The sequence below is a fragment of the Alligator sinensis genome, unplaced genomic scaffold (genome assembly GCF_000455745.1).
Source record: "Alligator sinensis unplaced genomic scaffold, ASM45574v1 scaffold1200_1, whole genome shotgun sequence".
NCBI classification, from domain to species: domain Eukaryota; kingdom Metazoa; phylum Chordata; order Crocodylia; family Alligatoridae; genus Alligator; species Alligator sinensis.
In genome coordinates, this window is record NW_005842772.1 from 358,996 (window position 1) to 377,122 (window position 18,127).

General features: G+C 62.7%; 1 protein-coding gene across 1 annotated transcript in view; it reads right to left on the reverse strand.

Annotated features, from left to right (window-relative positions):
- Window positions 1–18,127, reverse strand: part of AATK (apoptosis associated tyrosine kinase) — a 42,642-nt gene that overhangs the window by 16,794 nt on the left and 7,721 nt on the right. Inside the window, exons 2-3 of the mRNA XM_025216919.1 lie at window positions 2,570–2,703; window positions 848–989 (exon numbers count right to left, since the gene is read on the reverse strand). Of these exons, the coding sequence (XP_025072704.1) occupies window positions 848–989; window positions 2,570–2,703 (276 nt within the window). The remainder of the gene's footprint in view (window positions 1–847; window positions 990–2,569; window positions 2,704–18,127) is intronic.

Here is an 18,127-nt window from a genome sequence, read left to right on the forward strand (position 1 = left end):
CCGCCCCCGCACCCGCCCGGTTACCCGCATGTCCCCGGGGCACCGTGCGGCTGCCTCGCGGTCCCTGTCCATCCCCGGCGTGGGCTCAGGCGGCCTGGCGCCTGGCACCAGAGATGCCAAGCTGCAACCTCCTGCCCCGGGGCCCTGCTCAAATCCCCACCCTGGCTCCTCCAGGCCTCTCCCTTGCTTCTGCCACCCAGCTGTGCCCAGCAACTTCGGGCACCGGCAAGCCAAGAGCAATGCAGGTGGGGACCCCTTTCCCTCTCCGGCCACCCAGTGCAGGATCCAGCCCGGTCCCCTGCACCCCACAAGCTCCCGGACCGGAGCAGGGCTGGCCCCAAGGGCGCTGGCCCCTGCCTTCCCCGCTGCCCGGCCCTCCCCCGTGCCCGAGCCCGGCATTCCAGACAGATGCTGAGGGAGGGTAGCAATGGGCCCATTGTTGCCCGGCCTCGCGCCGCCCTGCACCGGCCGCACACTGCGGCCATTCTCCCCGGCCCGGCACGACAATGCCCGGCGAGGTGGGTGGAGGGGGGGCCTGGCCCTTCTATGGCTGGGCTTGTTGGCGCCGTGCCCCTCCCTGCGTGCTCCAAATTCCTCTCCCACTCGCAGGCTTGTTTACCAGGGCCGGTGGGGACGGGGTGGGTGGCACCAGGGAAGGAATTCGGGGCGGCACGGGGCTGGATGCAGGCACCAGGGCAGGGCCTGTCTGCCCATCCTGCAAGACCAGCTCCACCCAACCCCACGCCGGGCACGGCTCTGGGACCCTCCGAGCCCTCTGCCCGAGGCGGCCGCCTCAAGCCGTCCTGTTCACACCCCCGGCCACCACCCAGCTATCTCTGCAGCTTACCTGAGCGCCCCGGCTGCTTCGACATGGGCAGCGAGACCTCGGTGAGGGGCAGGATGTACACCTCGGGGCCATTCTGCACCGCCGGCGAGCCCTGGGCCGAGAACTCCGCGCCATAGTCGTCCCCCTCCGCGTTCTCAAACTCCTGCCGGGCACAGGCACGTGGCCCCCAGGGTCAGGGGGTGCGGGCATCCCAGGACACGCATGCTCCCCCCCGTGCACACACCTACTGCACACCCCCGCTCCCTGCAGTCATGCACACCCCCTCCTGCATACACACATGCATCCCTCCCAGCATTCACACACACACACTCCCTGCACTTGTGCACACTCCCCCACTTGTATTCATACACACCCACTCATTCCCTGCACTCATGCACACCCACTCTTAACATACACACACACCCTCCCTGCATTCATACACACATGCTCCTACACACACACAGCCCCATCCCTCCCTGCATTCACACACACACACCAGCCCTACATACCCACCCCCGCAGGCACCTCACAAACCCTATTCCCCGTTCAGGCGTTCGGTGCCACATGCCTCTCCACGCGTGCCTGCACACATGCTACACCTCTCCCCCACGCGCACATGGGCTCACCTCCATGCATCTCCACCCTCCACACGTGCCCCCCGCCCCAGGCTCCCCAACCTCAGCCCACCCCCCAGATGCACACACAGTCACTCGCACTCACCCTGAATCAACACCCTTGCACCCACCCCAGGTCCCACACACCCAGTGCTCTGCCTAGGCCCCCCCGCACTCCCACACCCAGCAGGGAAGGGGAGAGGGACGCGCCGTGCCCCCAGCACCCTCCACGGTGGGCTGGGAGGGCAGGGGCAGGCACCCTGGGTGAGGACCCCAAGCCCTGGGGGCCAGCCTGGGACCCACCACAGGGGCTGGTGCCACCGGGGTGCTTGTGAGCTGGGGCAGGGTCCCAGCTGGGGGGAAGGATGGAGGTTCAACCTGTGGCAGCTCCCAGACCCTGCCTTTGTGCCCCCCCGGGACCTGGGAGGCATCTCGAGGAGCCTGGACCCGGCCCTGGCTCCACCCCAGTCACGCTGCAGGGACCCTTCCTGGAGCCCTGCTGCCTGCGGGGATTTGGGCATGAGCCTGCATCGCCCCGGCATCACCCCCCACCCTGGACACTCCAGTTACCTGCCTACGGCCCCTGGCCCCGAAGGCAGCCCCCGCGATCAGGTAGGAGAGGGTGAGCATCTCGGTGGTCCTGCCGCACGGCGACCCCCTGCCTCATGGTGCCCTGTGCATCCAGGACCCGCCGGCCCAGGGGTGCAGGGGGTCGGAGGCAGCCCCTATATAGGTTGCGTGGGGTGCGGGGAGGTGCCCCGTTGCGCCGCGGCTGGGCGGCCTGGCCAGTGTCGTCACGATCCCGACCTGCCCCCGCCAGCAGCCTCCACAAAAATCCCAGCAATTAGGGAGAACTGTTTCCCTGGCACATTTTGTGCCCGGGAGGTCATGGCACCGCCTGTCCCGGGGGCACCAAGGCGGGGAGGCATTAACCGTGCAGCATCCCGGCTCCGAGCGAGGCTGGGAGCCAGCAGGCCTGGGTGGGAGGCGACGCTGAGCGCTGCTGGGTGCTGAGCTCTCTGTGCCCTGCTGCTGGGGGCACCCGGGGCACGGCCCTGAGGCTGCACCCTCCAGCGCAGGCACCCAGCGCCGCAGGTGAGCACAGCCCCTGCCTCCCGGCGGTGCTCACCTTGAAGCCGACGTCGCCCTTCTTGCAGCACAGACAAGCCAACATGAGGAAGATGAAGGTGAAGAGCCCAGAGAAGGAAACGGCCACCACCGCCAGCGAGGAGGACCAGGAGAGCTCGCTCAGGGGGGTGCTGTCTGCAGGGGGAGAGGGAGCAGGGGAGAAGTCGGGGGGCTGGGCCCAGAGCAGGGTCCCACGTGCATGGGTCCGTGCCTGGATCTACAGGATGACGGGGTGGATTAACAGTCTCCGACCCCACGGCTAAGCCCCCCGAGCCCCTGCATGCAGCCCCCAGCCCCGGCTTCCATGTCAGGCCCTGGGGGTGCAGGGCAGGAGCACCCCAGCTGGGCCCAGCACAGTGCACCCCAAAAGGACCCTGGAGGGAGCTGGAAAGGGGGGGCACTGTGCTCCCCACACTGCCCATGGGGTGGCACTGGTGCACCAGAGATGGGCTGCCGGCCCCCCTCCAGCAGGGAAGGGGTGGGAGTCTTGGCCCCCAGGCCCATGCCATCCATGCCTGCACACCCCTGCGGTCACACATGCACTCCCACACACTCCCCTGCCCGTGCACACGCACCTGAACACACATGTGTGTGTATTCCCATGCACGCACATGCACACTGCAGAAGGCAGCAAACCAGCCCTGGAGCTTTCCCAGCCCCCTTCACCACCTCCCTCTTCAGCCCCAGCCCTAAACCTGGGGTCGGGGGGTTGGAGCCAGAGCTGCCAAGGGCTCAGCTCACAGAGGAGGTGCTGAGCAGGGCTTGGAGGGCAGGATTGGTGCTCTGAAACAGTGGTGCCCAGGCTGCCCAGGCAAGCGGGGATTAGCAGCCATGGGGTTTGCTGGGATTGGGTTTTTCACAGTAAAATAAAGGGAATGTTGCTTCTTGGGAGACCCCGAGGCTTTCAGGAGCATGAGGCATATTGCACTGCGCCGGTGCCCCATCCCCCTGCCCCGCTGCCCCCGCCCAGCTCGCCCAGCCTGTGACCCCCGGGCAGAAACTCTCCCGCCTGCTTGCCACTGCCCCCGGTTTGCAGATCCAAAGGCAGGAGATGCAAGGAGCTCCATGGCAGGCCCCCAGACCTGCAGCCAGTCCCGTGCATGTGCACACGCGTGTCGTCGCACACGCAGCGCTCTGGTCCTGCCCCTCTGTGCCGCAGTGTTGTCATGACAACAGAGCCCCGTGGCTGCACCAGGGAGGAAGATGATGGTCCGGCCACCTCCTCCCAGCACCTGCTTCCACCAGACACTGCCCTCGTCTCCCCCCTGCACCCCTTCCTGGTGCTGCTAACCCAGGGGGGTTTGCCCTGCTGGGCCCTGCTCCCATCCCAGATCTCGTTCTGCCACCAACTGCCATAGCCAGAGACACGTGCCATGCAGCACCCCGAGCCCAGCCCTGCATGGCCAGAGGGTCGATGTGCTGCTTCCCTGGGGCAGCAGATATAAATGCAGGGCCTGCATCCTGCCAGCTTTGTTGCAGGTAGGGATGGAGAGACAGGCCCAGCCGGCAGGGCATGCATGGGCTCCCCCAGCCTGGGGCTGCTGTTATCACCCCCTCGCCCCTGCCATGGACCCCAAACCCCCGACTCCCAGGGCTGCCCGGGCTCTGCTCCTGGGCACGGAGCTGCTCGCCCAGCCCCAACCTCCAGGAACAGCCCAGGAGGCTTCGGGCCAGGCCGAGGGCAGCTGGGAGACGGCACAGCGGGGCTGAGCCCAGCCCGGGGAGGCAGCCATTCCCTTTGCACACACAGTAAGGCCCTTCATGCCGCGGGCTCGGGGCAGCAGGGGAGGGGGGCCCGCGCGGCCCAGCTGTGCACTTGCTTTGTGCGCCCGCGGTGCCAGCAGCCGGGCCACCTCCCCCAGGTCCTCCCGAGCTGCAGCTGGGCCATTGCTATGCTGCTCCAGCGCCGCCGGGAACAAACGGTGCAATCATCGCCGGAGGAAGCAGGATGCAAGCGGGGGCTGCCGAGGGGGAGGGAGACGCTTCTCTGCACCGAATGCCAGGCCAGGCAGGCAGGGCTGAGAGGGCCAGAGACAGCCAGGCCCTGGGGACACCTCCAGCCCCCTGCCGAAGAGGCACAGGAGCCAACGGGGAATGACAGCAGCTTGGAGCCAGGGCACCGAGGGCAGAGGATGCCTGGGCATAGATGGGAAGCATCCTGCCACAGGTGAATGGGGCTGGGCCCCTCCAGGGCTCAGCACATGGAGAGTCTCAGAGCAAGGCCAGCTTAGGTCCAATCTAGCAGCAAACTGCCTGGGCAGGGAGCATGGTGCTGCCTTTTGATGCACCATGGGCAGCGGTGGTGGAGACGGACCCCCAATGCCAGGGTCTCACCTCTGCAATGCTGGAAGCGGGACCCACAGTGCCCTGGGCAGCCCCCACCACTCACCAGCTGGACCGTGGCCTTTTAGCCCTCTCCCCTCGCAGGCTAGGAGCCCAGTACCCCTCCGTCAAGCCAGGATTACTGCTGGATCCCGCCCCGCCACTGGGACAAGAGCAGAGGGGGCTCGCCAGCCCCTGCATCCCCCCCAAAACCCTTTGCCAGGAGGAGGAGGGTCCAGCAGCTGGTGCTGGGAGACACCTGGGATGTGTCCCCACCGTGCTGCCAGCCAACACGTGGTCCTGCCTGGTCCCAGCTCCCTTTGCTCAGTGAGCACCACCCTCCCTGTTGGTCCCCAGTGCCCCAGGGGCCCTGGAAAGCCAAACTGGGCCCAATGCTTTCCCTTCTCTAACCCAGAGGGCCAGTAATTCTCGGTGATTTTCATTCTCTGCTGTAAGGACGGCAGAGCCGGAAATGAGCCCATTCATGGGGGAGCTGACCCCAGTCCCTCCCACGCCATTCTGCAAAGGGGAAGACCCTTATTAAACCAGGACTAAGGGATTTGGGGCTGGGGAAGGGCACTAACCCAAACTAGGTGCACGCGGCTGTGAGGTCGGTGAGAGAAGCAGGCAGGAAACCTGCGCTCGGTGCCTGGCTCTGCCGCTGGCTCCAGGGGTGACCTTGGGACAGGCAAGTAAAAGCCCCCACCAGCTCCAGCACCCAATCACTCCCCCGTGGAAACCAGCCTGGGTCTCTGGGGAGCAGCGAGGTGCCCAGCCCATAAGCAGCCGGATCTCTCCGATGTCTAGCCATAGCCAGGGACAAGGACTCAGCCAGCTCATCACTGCTAGCATGCAACACCAAAACACCCGAGCAGAGCACTACTAGGCAGCATGTCCTGCACCCACCGTGCCTGGAGCCCGAGGCAGCCTTAAGTCAGCCCCCCCCCGGATGTACGGCAAACTCCCAACATGAAGGCACTGGTACAGCTGGTGGACTGTACTGCACACCTGGCAATGCACATGGTGACACACACATGCACACACCCCTGCTAACACTGGTACACGTGGGGCGTGCACTGCACACACAGCAATGCAGGCAGTAACATGCACACGCCCCTGCTAACACTTCCCGCCAGGAGCCACAGGTGATACTCTGAAGAGCTGCTCAACGACGCCGGCTCGTGAGCTTTCCCCACGCACCTTCCAGCTGCCTCGCCTCAAAGCTCAGCCCTAGAAGCACCCAGGAGGAAGCCAAATTCTCTCCCCTTTCTCTTTCTCCAGCTCTTCTCCCTGGCAGGGGGTGGGGGAGGCGGCAGAACATGCAAAGCCATTGCAACGGGGTTCCCAGCTGCAAGCACCGAGCACCAAGCTCCCAGCACAGACACCGGTACATTTGTGGGCAATGCAATGCGTGCAGTATCTCGCACGCACACGGCATTCCCAAAACGAGCCCCTTTCCAACCCTGCCAGCCCCAAGCTGACTGTTTGGCTTTGCCAGGCTCAGCATCCCTCTTGTGAAGCAGGGAGCTGAGGTCAGCCCCGAAAGAAGCACAGAGACGTGTCTGCAGGGCCCCGCGGTGCCGGGACAACCAGAGGCCACGGGAGTGCGAGTGGTTCTCGAGCAGGCCCCGCTGCTCCGGCAGAGCCCTGGCCAGAAGCAGACTCACTCCTGCTGCCTGCACTTTGCCCCTGCATTTTGCCCCTGCACTGCGGCTGTTAAAGGAGGTAAAGGGCTTAGGGCCCTCTCCTTTGGGATGCAGAGGCCGAACAAAGCACCCGAGACCTGGGTATGCACCAGCCCGGCTCTCCCACAGCACAGCTGGGCGCCCTTCCCTCTGCAGATGCCAGCTGTGCCCATTGCACTGTGCCCGGGCATCAGACACAGGCGGGCACAGCTGGAGTGAGGGCTCTCGCTGCTGGAGGAGCAGCAGCTCTGTCCAGCCACATCTGGCGAGCCTGGGTTGGACTTCTGGACTTCCCGGGGAGATGCACCGTGGATGGTTTGGGGGAAAAGCAAGGGGGAAGGTGGGCTGGGCCTGGGCACCCAGCGGGCAGCTCTGCAGGCATCAGCACCATGGACAGGGTCAGGCCAGAAGAGCCCAGCCCAGCACCCACGAGCCGGGGGGGTCTCGGGGTCTTGCCCCGAGGGTCTGAACCCCTCTGCCCACCCAGGGGCCTGAAGGCCTCATTGATCCCAGCCACCGGCTCCACCTCCACCATGCTGCGGTTTCCCCAGGATCCCGACCGCTCCTCCAGGCAAGGGCTAGGGGCCAGAAGAGCCACAGGGAATGGCAGCTTGGGGAGTGGGAGGCAATATGCAGGGCTACTCCAGGGAGCCCAGTGGGCTACTGCTAAGCACCAGCTTCTCAGGGTCCACACTACAGCCCCCTGCCCTTCCCCGAGCGGGAAGGGGTGTCCTGCTGCTCTGGTTTGCACCCACAGGTGAGAGCACAGGGCATAGCCTGGCTCTGGGCTAGGACTCGACCTCCCCTGGGGCTGTGCCGAGCCACTCGTCCCCACCCAGCTCCTGCTTTGCCACTCGTCCCGCACCCCGCGTCCCCCCGCTGCAGCCTCGGGGCTGTGCTCAGACCCCCTCGGCTCCCAGCCCCGTGCACGGGCCCACAGCGGGGCGGGTGCCAGCTTGTCTCTGTGCCCCCAGCGAACAGCGGGACCCCCAGCCCCACCCCGCTCCCTGCCAGCATGCGGGTCACCGAGCCCCCTCAGCCCTTCCTCCTTCCCAGGACCAGCACCGCAGCCCTGAGCAGGGCTTCCACCCTCATCTCAGCCCAGGAACGAGCCCGCACAACCCCCGCGGCCCCGGTGCTCTGCCCCGAGCTGCCACAGCCCAGACCTCCCCAGGGGCACGCCGAAGCCTGGCGGCACACCCGGAGCAGCTGAGTGTGTCCTTCGACTCTGAGAACAGCACAGACCAGGCCAGAGGTGCGGCGGGGACAGGAGGTGGGAGCTCTCCCCGGCCCCAGCTGCACCCTGCCCTCGCTTAGTGCAGGGGCAGGGGGGAAGGCAAATCCCAGCTGGATGCACTTGGGGTCACTGCCCCAGCCCCCACGGGCCTCACTCATGGCACCCCCTAACCCCGTGTCTCCTCCAGACCCACCTGCAACACCTGGGTCAGGGAATAGCTCTGCATCGGCTCCTGCTGCTTTACCACCTGGAAGCAACTTAGGCATCAAGGCCCCCAGCTGGAGCCCGGCCCACCCCAGCCCCACAGGGGAGCAGACTCCCCTAGGGCCACGAGCCGGGGTGCCAGGGAGCTCTGGGAGCCCAGGAAGGCTGCACGGAGAGAAAGCTGCCCCTGCCCCAGGCTGCCCAGCCCCCCGCAGCAGGGCCCAGAGCTCCCTGCCCCTCCCCGGCTCCTCTCCCCGCTGCAGCGCTGGATCCGCCAGCCCCGGCCTCCGCGCTCCTTTGCTGACTCACGTTCTGGAGCCGGCCGGCAGCCGCTTCCCCAGTCATCACAGGCCCTTTCCGGAGCTCTCCTGGGCTCGGTCCACACCAGCCGCCTTGCAGAGCTGCTGTGCAAGCAGCTGCCGTGGTGGGCACAAGGGAAGGGCCTTTGGGGAGCAGGGGGGACGGCATCCAGCCACAAGGCAGGCTGCAAAGCATGGCCGGGTCTGCAGGACCGGACACCACAGCTGGCCAGCCCCCTCTGCCCCCCACCATGCCCACCCAGCCTGGCAGAGAAAGCAGCTGGGCAGGGGGTGAGCTCCGAGCACCTCTCTGGCTTCACTTCTCCTGCTGCTTGCCCAGGGGCCCAATCCAGCTTGCAAAGATCAACGCCACCTGAGGAAACCGAGGCGTGGAGCAGGGACGTGGCTTGGCCGCGATCCCCCAAGCAGGCAGGGCAGGAGGACAGCTCAGCAGGTCCTGCCACTCCCCTCCATCCTGAGCGCCCTGGGGCACTGCCAGCCGGCGCGGAGAGCCGCAGAGCCGCCTCTCGCTACGTGCCAGCTGGAAGGCACTGCCAGGGCAGGGAGGGGCATAGCAGGATGGTGACCCATGCTCTGTGAACCCCTGCTGACCCCTGGCCTGGGCTCACCTGCATTTTAAATCCAGCTCAGTCTGAGCCTCCCCGACGCAGCGGCATGGATCTGCTTGCAACAGCTGATGCCAGGCCAGCTGCTCCGTGGCCCAGAACCAGGACTCTGAGCAAGGCGCCCGGGTCTCTCCCCCCGGCACAACCCTGCCAGCCAGCAGCCTCTCTGCAAACCCAGGCAGACCCGCACTGACCCTGCAGCAAGATGTGCCCAGCCCATAGGAACAGCCCGACCAGGCCTGCCAGGCAGGCAGCAGCAAGAGGCCTCGGGGCATGACCCCAGAGACCCCCCCATCCCTGCACAGGACACCGAGTGGCTTGTTACAAGGCCTAATGATCTGTGGCAATGCCAACTCCTGCTGTGTCTGCTCTCCCTTCACACTGAGCCAAACACCTGTAGCGGTTGAATAATGGATGAGCCGACAGCGCAGGTCAGGGATGGGATTAGCGGCTCAAGGCTGGGAAATAGGCCGGCGGACGGCAAACTCCCCCGGTGCACACACTGCAGCCTGCACCAGCAACATGCACAAGGCAGCCCCGGCCCGGCAGCCACAAACCAAACTACTGCTCAGCCCCAAGCTGGGACGCCAGCCACCTTCCGGCATTGCAGGGGCCCGGTGTGCTGGGGCAGCCGAGGTGCTTGGGACACCACCGGCCTGAGCATGTGCACACATGCACACACCCATACGTGTGCACACGTGCACCCATGCATATGCACACGCCATGGTGATCCCATCTTAGAAATAGTTGCACACCCCGGCGTGAGGAGCACTGACCTCTAGCACCAGGGCTGCTCGGCCCCCGCCAGCACCCAGCAAAGCTGCTTGCCTTGGAAGCAGAGGGATCAGGCCAGACTGCAGCCCAGCTCAGGGGAGTCGGTGAGCCGGCGCCTGCTCATGGCCCGTGCCAGCGATGCCCGGGGGGCCGACGGCACAGCCCAGACAGTGCAGCCTGCCAGCGCCGAGTGTCACTTCCAGTCGAGAGTCCAGGCATGTCGCGCTCCAGCGCAGCCCTCCCCCATGCCCCAGCGCGCGCCTGGCTGTGCGAGCACTCTAATCCCTGGGAGATCAAGGGCCTCGACGGATGAGCAGCTTCCAGGAGAGAAACGTTACACCTCAGAGAGCCTGCGCTCCGCTCACCCGTGTGCAACCTGCCGCCTACCGAGCGGAGTCTCCAGGTGCTTCAGGAACAGGCCTGGGGCTGGGATTGCAGAGAGGGAAACTGAGGGAAGGGTGGGGAGGGACTGGAAGGGTGTGCACGGAGCCAGCAACAGTCGGGGGTGGGTTCAGCTCCCTGTGTCCCCCCCGGGTTGGACCCACCTGCCTGCTGGTGCACCCCCGCATGGGGAAGTGCTGGCCCCAAGGGGCGGCATCAGGCTCTTGGGTCACACAGGGATGGGGGCCCGCGCAGCACCTCGGACGGACAGACAGTCCCTATTCAAGCCGCGAATCAGGGTCCCAGTCCCAGCCCAGCTGCAAGGGGCATCGGGAGGGACGTCAGACTGGGGGGGCTCCTTGCATTACCCGCCCAGAGACCGGGGTGAGGGGCACAGGATGGGCCGTAGGCTGTGACCGCTCCCTCCCTGCGCCCCTGCAGCGGGCGGCCTGCTGTCCCGGGGGCCGATCCAGCAGGCAGGCTGCAAGGCGCTCTCTTGTGCGAGGCGGCTCGCAGAAGCCGCGTGGTTTGGGCACAGCCAGCCTGCGGGGGCTGGCAGGAGTTGATGGAGCACCTGGGCCACGGTGAGTCACGGAGTCGGGCTCACCACGTGCCCAGAACCCACGCAGGCGCCGGCTCTTGTTCCCAACCGACAGGGCCTCGTGCCCACCGCAGAATCACAGCCCGCCGGGCTCTCTGGAGGCCACCTCCAGGCCAACCCCCTGCTCAAGGCAGGGTCAGCCCCATCCAAACCCATCGGACATGTGCTCATCTGCCCCGTCCCTAAAGCTCTGTCCCAGGCCCATGGCCCAGGGACACTGAGCACCCCCCTGCCCAGGTAACGCAGGAGGAGAAGGGTTGCAGCATCCTGCTGCTGCCAGGCTGGCATGACACATGCCAGGGATCCTGGGAAGTGAAATGCATCACGCAGACCCTCACGCTGCCTGCACAGAAGAGGAGCGTGGCGGGGTCTGCGGGTGTCCTGGCCTCTGTAGCCTCTCCCCAAGTCCTGGCCGCCCCAGAGAGCAGGCGGGGGCCCAGCTCATGTGTCCCCATCCCAGTCCAGGCCAAGTCAGCCCCTAAATCCAAAGAGGCCCAAGTGCCAGCCTGCAGCGGGAGGCTCTCGCGCTTGCTGTGCCGAGTGACCGGCACTTGATCCGGGCTCAGGAGCAAACGGAGCTGCCAGGAGCAGAGTCCAGCGTGCACGGCCCAGAGAACCGCCTGCAGGCGCCTGCCCTGCACCCCTGCTAGGGCCAAACCCCTCCCGCAGGAAGTGCTGCTGAGTGAGGACCACCAGGGTGGAGGAAGACCTGTGGCTTTTTTTAGTTAAAAACATTGCCTTTTTTAAAACTTAGAATGATCCTTTTGAAAACAGCCCAGGTGAAACGCTGACAGCACAACTGAAGGCCTCCGCTGAGTATAATCTGTTAATACCATTTTAAAGAACCAAAAAACCCAACAAACACTATTCCAGTAGCATGTATTTGCTGCTGGCATTTTAAAGACAGGCTGAGCACTAAACTGGGGAGGGAAGTCAATGGCCGAACACCTGGGGGCCGCAGAGCTGGCTGAAATCCTGCACCGGGTCGCGAGAGCCGGGGAGGTTTCTGCAGATGCAGAGACTATTCCCTTCATTCCCGGGGATTCGGATCAATCTCAAACTCGTTCTGAGTTGAGAGAGCGATTCAGAGGTGGCAGAAAGCAGGAGAAGCTCGTTTCCTTCTTCCAATTTATGAACAGAAGTGAGGGGTCGGGGCAGAGGTCTCCTGATCCTAAACCCTTGAAGGATGTGGTTGACCAGAACCACCTGCTCAGGCCCCTCAATACAGATAATATTTCCGCCTTTTAAGTAAATGGGTCAGTTCCCAACACAAGCCTTGCTTTGATGGGTTTTCCCCCACAGGTATTTAGCCATCAGCAAAGCGGTTGCATCGAACTAGTAATAATAATTAAAAAGAAACAAATTGAAAATGCCGGCGTTCTGCATTTTGATTGGATCTGAGTTTCCAGGCGGAAGACGCTTAACCCACATCAGGAGCACAAAATTAATCACTTAGTAAATAAGAAATGCCATTCCCCATTTGTAACGCAGGAAAATGAAGCCCGTTATGATTTTGAATGGGCATTTGGCAACCGGCATAGTTGGCCAAACGTGTATTCAGCGTGTCCGGAGGGCCGGCAGACAGAAGTGCCACGTTTAGCGTGAAGGCCACAAATGGTAATGGTTACCCCCGGCAGAGACAGCCTTCCTGCGGGAAAGTAACGGAAAAGCACAATGCAAAGCAAGATGAACATTGATTATTTAAATGAAGGTTTCTCACTCTCTGATTTAAACCGCGATTTAAAAATATCAGCCATTTAAGTCACGGCGACTTCAAACAATGCGCCCTGTCAGGGACTGCGCCGCGGCAGTGCCAGGACCCACTTCAACCAGACACCCAACAACGGCAATGACTTTGCCAACTTCGGCGAAGGTCCAATTCATGGCCTGGAGGTGAAGGGTCCCCAGTCCTACCCCAGCTCTCGAGCTCGGATGAGCACCAGCCACGTTCCCAGCTCCAGGGAAGGACCGGGACGGAGGGGAAGAGCAGGAGTGATTTTCATGGGGATGCTTTTCAAAGTTATGCTGCCATTTGTGAAGACTCCTGCAGAAGCCTTGGGGATCTGGGACGGGTGCCGGGACGGGAAGGAGCAGGGTTTTCTTAGGAACCCGGCTGGGAAGGGACAACCCGTGCAACCTCCCAGAGGCAGAGGGAGGAGGGGAGCTGGGGGCGAGCGGCCTGACAAAATCCGCGGGAGAGAAGGGCGATAGGAATGGCAGGGGCCAGGTCTGCTCGAACTCGCCCTCTCCCGTCGATCGTGGCTTCAGGGCTTGCAAAGACAAAGCTGGGGGTCTCCCTCCCTGAACAAAGGCAACTGGCCCCTACACCCACAGTGCATATCCCCTGCAAAGGACCTGCCCCATCACACCCAGAGCAGGCCCAGCGAGGAGGGAGTCGCGTGCAGCAGCTTTGCTTTCAGCTACCCATCACCAGAAAGCGCGGGGCACGATGGCGAAGGTCAACGAGAGCCGCAGATGGCCGCAGTAATTAGGCCCCGAGAGCCTGCCCCGGGAAGAGAGCGGCTCCCCCTGCCGCCAGCCCAGCCGGCCCCTCCTTCGCCATCTCAGCACGGATGCATTGGGGGCAAGGGCCGGGTCCCCGTGCAGCGTTGGCAGGAGCTGCCCATCTGCCGCCGTGCCGCGCCGCGCTACTCAGCAACGGGACGTGGGGTGAAGCTACCTACGAGGGGGCACCGGCCATACCCACTGCGAATGCCACGCCATAGGCACGCACCCACCTCCCCCATTTGGACCACCGAGGCTGGCACAGCCCGGCCCTCCCCAGTAGCCAGCGCCAGGGCCGCAAAGAGCAGGCCTAGGAGGGGGCTGAGCCACAGGCGTCCCAGCAGGTGTGCATCAACTACCCTGCAGAGACCCTAGCTTCAATGGGGTAAGTCCAGCAGCTGCAGGCCAAGCCAGGGGGTCCTGTGGAGTGAGACCTTCCCCTGCCACGCCGCACCGCCACCTCTCACCCTTGGTCACGAGTCTCATGGTGCTAAAGCCCGAGCACCCGGAGTCCCGTGAAGATGCGAGGATCACAGGTGGGGCAGCTGGAGCTGGGTGGTGACGGGAAGCCCGCCGGACCCCAACCCGCAAGGTGGCTGATGCAGACCGCGGCGCTGACGGGTTGCAAAGCCTCAGGGTTGTCGCATCCTGCTCCCAGTCCCCCGGGGCCGAGTCAGGCTTTGTAGGGCTGGCAAAACCACTGCAATTTGGCCTCCTCGCCTTCACCCATGAGTGCCCAGCGCTGAGCCCCACTGTCTTAAGCCAAGTCAGATGCCAGCAAACACCAGCCTCTGATGCCATCGACCAGTCCTGGTACCAGGGACCACAGCAAGGCAGAGGTCAGGCCAGGGCAGAGACAGACCCACCGGAGGGGGAAAGCCTCCTGGCTCACCAGGTCCAGCTCCCTGCTATCGCGGCCAGCTACTGCGCACAATCCAGCGGACGCCATCAGCAGCTTTCACTGCTCCTCGTGCAACGCTTCTCCTCCGCGCAGCCCTGCACCAGTGGCTCGATGCTCTCTCACGTCCGGGCCTCGTGGCCGGCTTATCCCCGTGATACGCCACGTCTGGAGGGGGCTCCCCAGCTTCCACGTAACGGCAGCAGCCCTTTCCATGGGATGCGACCACGGCCTGTGACACCGGCTTGGCCCCCCACCAAGACGGGCTGGTCCCTGAGCCCCTGGGGCCCGGGAGACAGCTGTGAACCAAGAGGGCCAAACCCCGGCTTGGGACCAGCGGCCGCGTGTGATGAGGAGCAGCAGCGAGGAGCACACGCAGCAGGAGGGCGTTTGCAGAAGGAGCATTTATGTAACAGGGAGGGAGAAGCTGCGTGGAAAGGAGCAGCCTATTTTTATCAGGCGGCATAAGAACAGTTACGAAACAAGAAGCCTCGGCTCTGAAACCAAGTGGCGGAGACAAGAAGGCGACGCGAGGGGCCTGCAGCCGGCGCGGGGAGCCCAGCCCGGAGCCACTGAAGCCAGGGAGAATTCAGCCCTTTCCTCCCCCAGGACGGGGTCCGTCGTGCGGCGGGGAGGGGGTGTGGGTGGCACACCCTGCAACCCAGGCTGCCCCGCCGGAGGCAGTGCCTGGACTGGCCCTGGACAGCCACGCCAGCGCCACGACACCCTGATCCTCTGCTCGCACCATGCCCGGCGTGCCAGGCCTCCCGTTCTCCAGACCCCCACGGCCCAGGAGCCCCATAGCCTGCATGTGAGAACAGATCAGGAGGAACAAAATGCCCCAGAGCCTCTTCCCAGCTGCCACGTAGTAGAGAGGGCCTCCAAGAGATGCTGACGGAGGAAAGTTTCCATCTAACAAGACCCGAATCTGGGGCCCAGACAACAGCAGTGCAAGCACTCGCTGCATGCCCTCCTCCTTCCTCGACCAGCGTGATGCCAGCCCTTTGCAAGGGAAAGACCACGTCCCTGAGATGGCAGGCGAATAAGGAAGGGGTCACATTCGGAATCATTTTGACTTGCATTTACCTTAAATTGTGGGGTCTGGTGTGTGTATGTGTGGGTGTGTGCATGGAGAGGGTGTGTGCATGTGTGTGGCAGGTGTCTGGCACGTATGTGTAAGCTGACTTGCAGACCCTGCATGCATGCGTCCCCGTGCCCAGTGCAGGGAGCGTGCCCGCAATGCCATGCAGCACAGGGCGGCCTCACCTGCACAGGACTGCCGTGCCCCGAAGCTCACAACCCAGCCGCTGCCCTTACCAGCACCCAAATGCAACAAGCCCCGTGGCTGAGGGGGGTGCCCAGCTCTCACCGCACTGGAAGGGACCTCATCCCGAGGTCTGTTCAGCCAGCAGCTCCCCCAGGCCACAGACTCCAGGACTAACTGGATGCAAAAGGATCATAAAGAGGCCAAGGGGAGGCAGATGTGCTCTCCCCCACGTCTGCTGCTCTGGGCTCTGACCCCTTCTTCCCCCTCCTGACGCACCAGTGCTAAAAGACAACCTTCACCCTGGCTACACCACGGCTTTTCAGTCCCCCCCAGATGGATCCGGCCTTCTTGTGCAACAGTGGTGCCAGAGAACAGCTTCATTTCCACCCCGCTGTCTTCCTGGCACTATTTTTTCTTCCCTTCTGCAATTAAAGCAAACCTCTTTCTCATGACGAGGGTCCTGCTGGGCTGGGGAGAGGGAGAAACCAGGAGAGAAGAGCCAGGCTGCTGTTGGAGCACCTGGAGCTCCTCTCCGGCCACAGCTGCCCAGGGCCTCCTGCTCCCACCTGCCCCTTTGCAACACGGCAGGCAAAGCCCCCTGCACGGAGTCCACCGGGAATGGGATTTGTCCCTGGCACAAAAATGGATCCTCTGCCCCCGCCGCAAACACGGTGACTAAGTACCCCACCAAGCAGCACGGCGAGCGCATCAGACATTACCCGGCAGCCTCCCACAGCCAGCAGACATCCTCCCGGGCTGGCTGCCGGCCTGCTGAGATGGGCACTGTTGCAGGGCCTGCGAGCAGTGCATGGAGCAGTCACCTCTGGGGGGGAGCCCAGGCTGCTCCTGCCTTTGCTCCCCGAGGCCCCTGTACCCACTCACTGCAAGGATGCCACGTGCAAGGTCTGCAGCCCATGGCAGGGAGCAGCCGGGCTCACAGCTTCTCCCGCTGCATGAGCTAACCCGATGCTATATCTATATATCTATCTATAGATAGATACATATACACATACACATATATATATCTATAGATAGATATATATATACACATACACACACACACACACACACACATACACACACCCTTCTCTGGGCTGAGAACCGGCTTTCATAGCTCAGTTCATGCCAGCTGACACTGTACTGGCAACTGCCCTGGGCCAGCCATGCACGGCACTCAGCAATCCCCTCCGACTAGTATAGGCACGGTGATGAATGCCCAAGGGGGTGTACTGTCCTGCAAGCAGAAGTGTGGAGTAAGCCCTGTTCCCCCCCCATCCCGCATCCATCACACCCAGCTCCCCCCAAAATCAGCAGACCTGAGCCTGAGTCGAGAGCACTGGGCCAGGGACGCAGCAGCCAGCATCATTCAGCAGCCTGCTCCCAGGTCCTCGCGGGGGATGCTCTGACATCAAAGCCCCGGGGAGGATGCATGCGGCTCTGTGCTTCCCAGCAGAGCCCCCGTAGCCCGTGAGCGCTGCTGCTGCTGCTCCAGCCTTCGCCATCTGCTTTGCACCCTAATTATAAACTGAACCAGAACGAGTGCGCGGTCACAATGACATCAGTGCAGCGCAGCCCGGGAGGAGCTGGAGCCAGGCGCGCAGGCTGAGCGGAGTCTGCTGGCTCGCTCTCCTCTGCCTGCCGCGGACGCCAGGGACAAGGACCCATCCTGCTCGGTCCCCAACACGCCCAGGCCCAGTGTCTCGGCACAACAGCCCCCACGCTCAGCATCAGCTGACACAGCTGGAGAGAGAACCATTGAGCCTCCCTGCCAAGCGCTTCATAAACACCACGGAGCGGGGTAGCTTCCCAAGGCCCATGTCCCCCCCAGTGGGGCAACTACCGTATTTTCTAGCATACAATACACCGCAGAATCGAATACCTTGTTTCTGAAAGACGAAAACAAATCTTTCCTTGCAGTAACGGAGGAGCAGCAGCGAGGGCGCGGGGCCTGCTCACCCTTCTGTTCCCTGAGTCCCAAGAAGATTTTACTTTCATTTTTGCCCATACCCAGCAGAAGCTGCTCTTCCGGTATTTCTTATAATGCACAAAAACATTTTCGGCATGTGTTTTTAGAGCGGGGGTCTTGTATGTGAGAAAATATGGTAATCCCCATTTGCCCTGAAGGGGAAACACAGAGCGCAGGCTTGCCCACGGTGGTGCCTGTGGGTGGGTCCAGGATTTTAGAAAAGGGGATGCAGCTGGCATAGTGCATCAATGCAACACATTTTTCTCCAGTTCAAGAGAAACTAGATTTCCTAATATGCACGGGGCCTGAGCATGTATTGTGCAATTTAGGATCAAAGCAAAACTGAAAATAACTTTGCTGGAGTGTGCACTAATTTGCTAGGCTATATATTAAATATAAATAAATATATATGTATTATATATTAAAAAACATGACCAACTAGGCAAAAACAGTCAAACGACACTGTTTCATTAGTCCTGTAGTCAGACCAGTTAAATGCACATCTCTTACTCAGATTCATAATATAAACACTAGCCTTCTTGAGCATCCAACACTTCACTATTATTCATTTCCACACCTGAGTTAATGCTCCTCTGAGTTAAAATTACCACACCCAAGTCCAGGTTTTTAGCTAGTGCTAAAACCAGCCTGCAGGGGTGTGAAGCAGAGGGGAGGCATTACTAGGAATGGCTAACCGACAGCAAAACTGCAGAAGAAAGGATAACTTGATTAATGAAACATCCAGACCACTGAGAAGGAGACTGTGTTAGCACCTATGGAGTGAAGAGCAATCA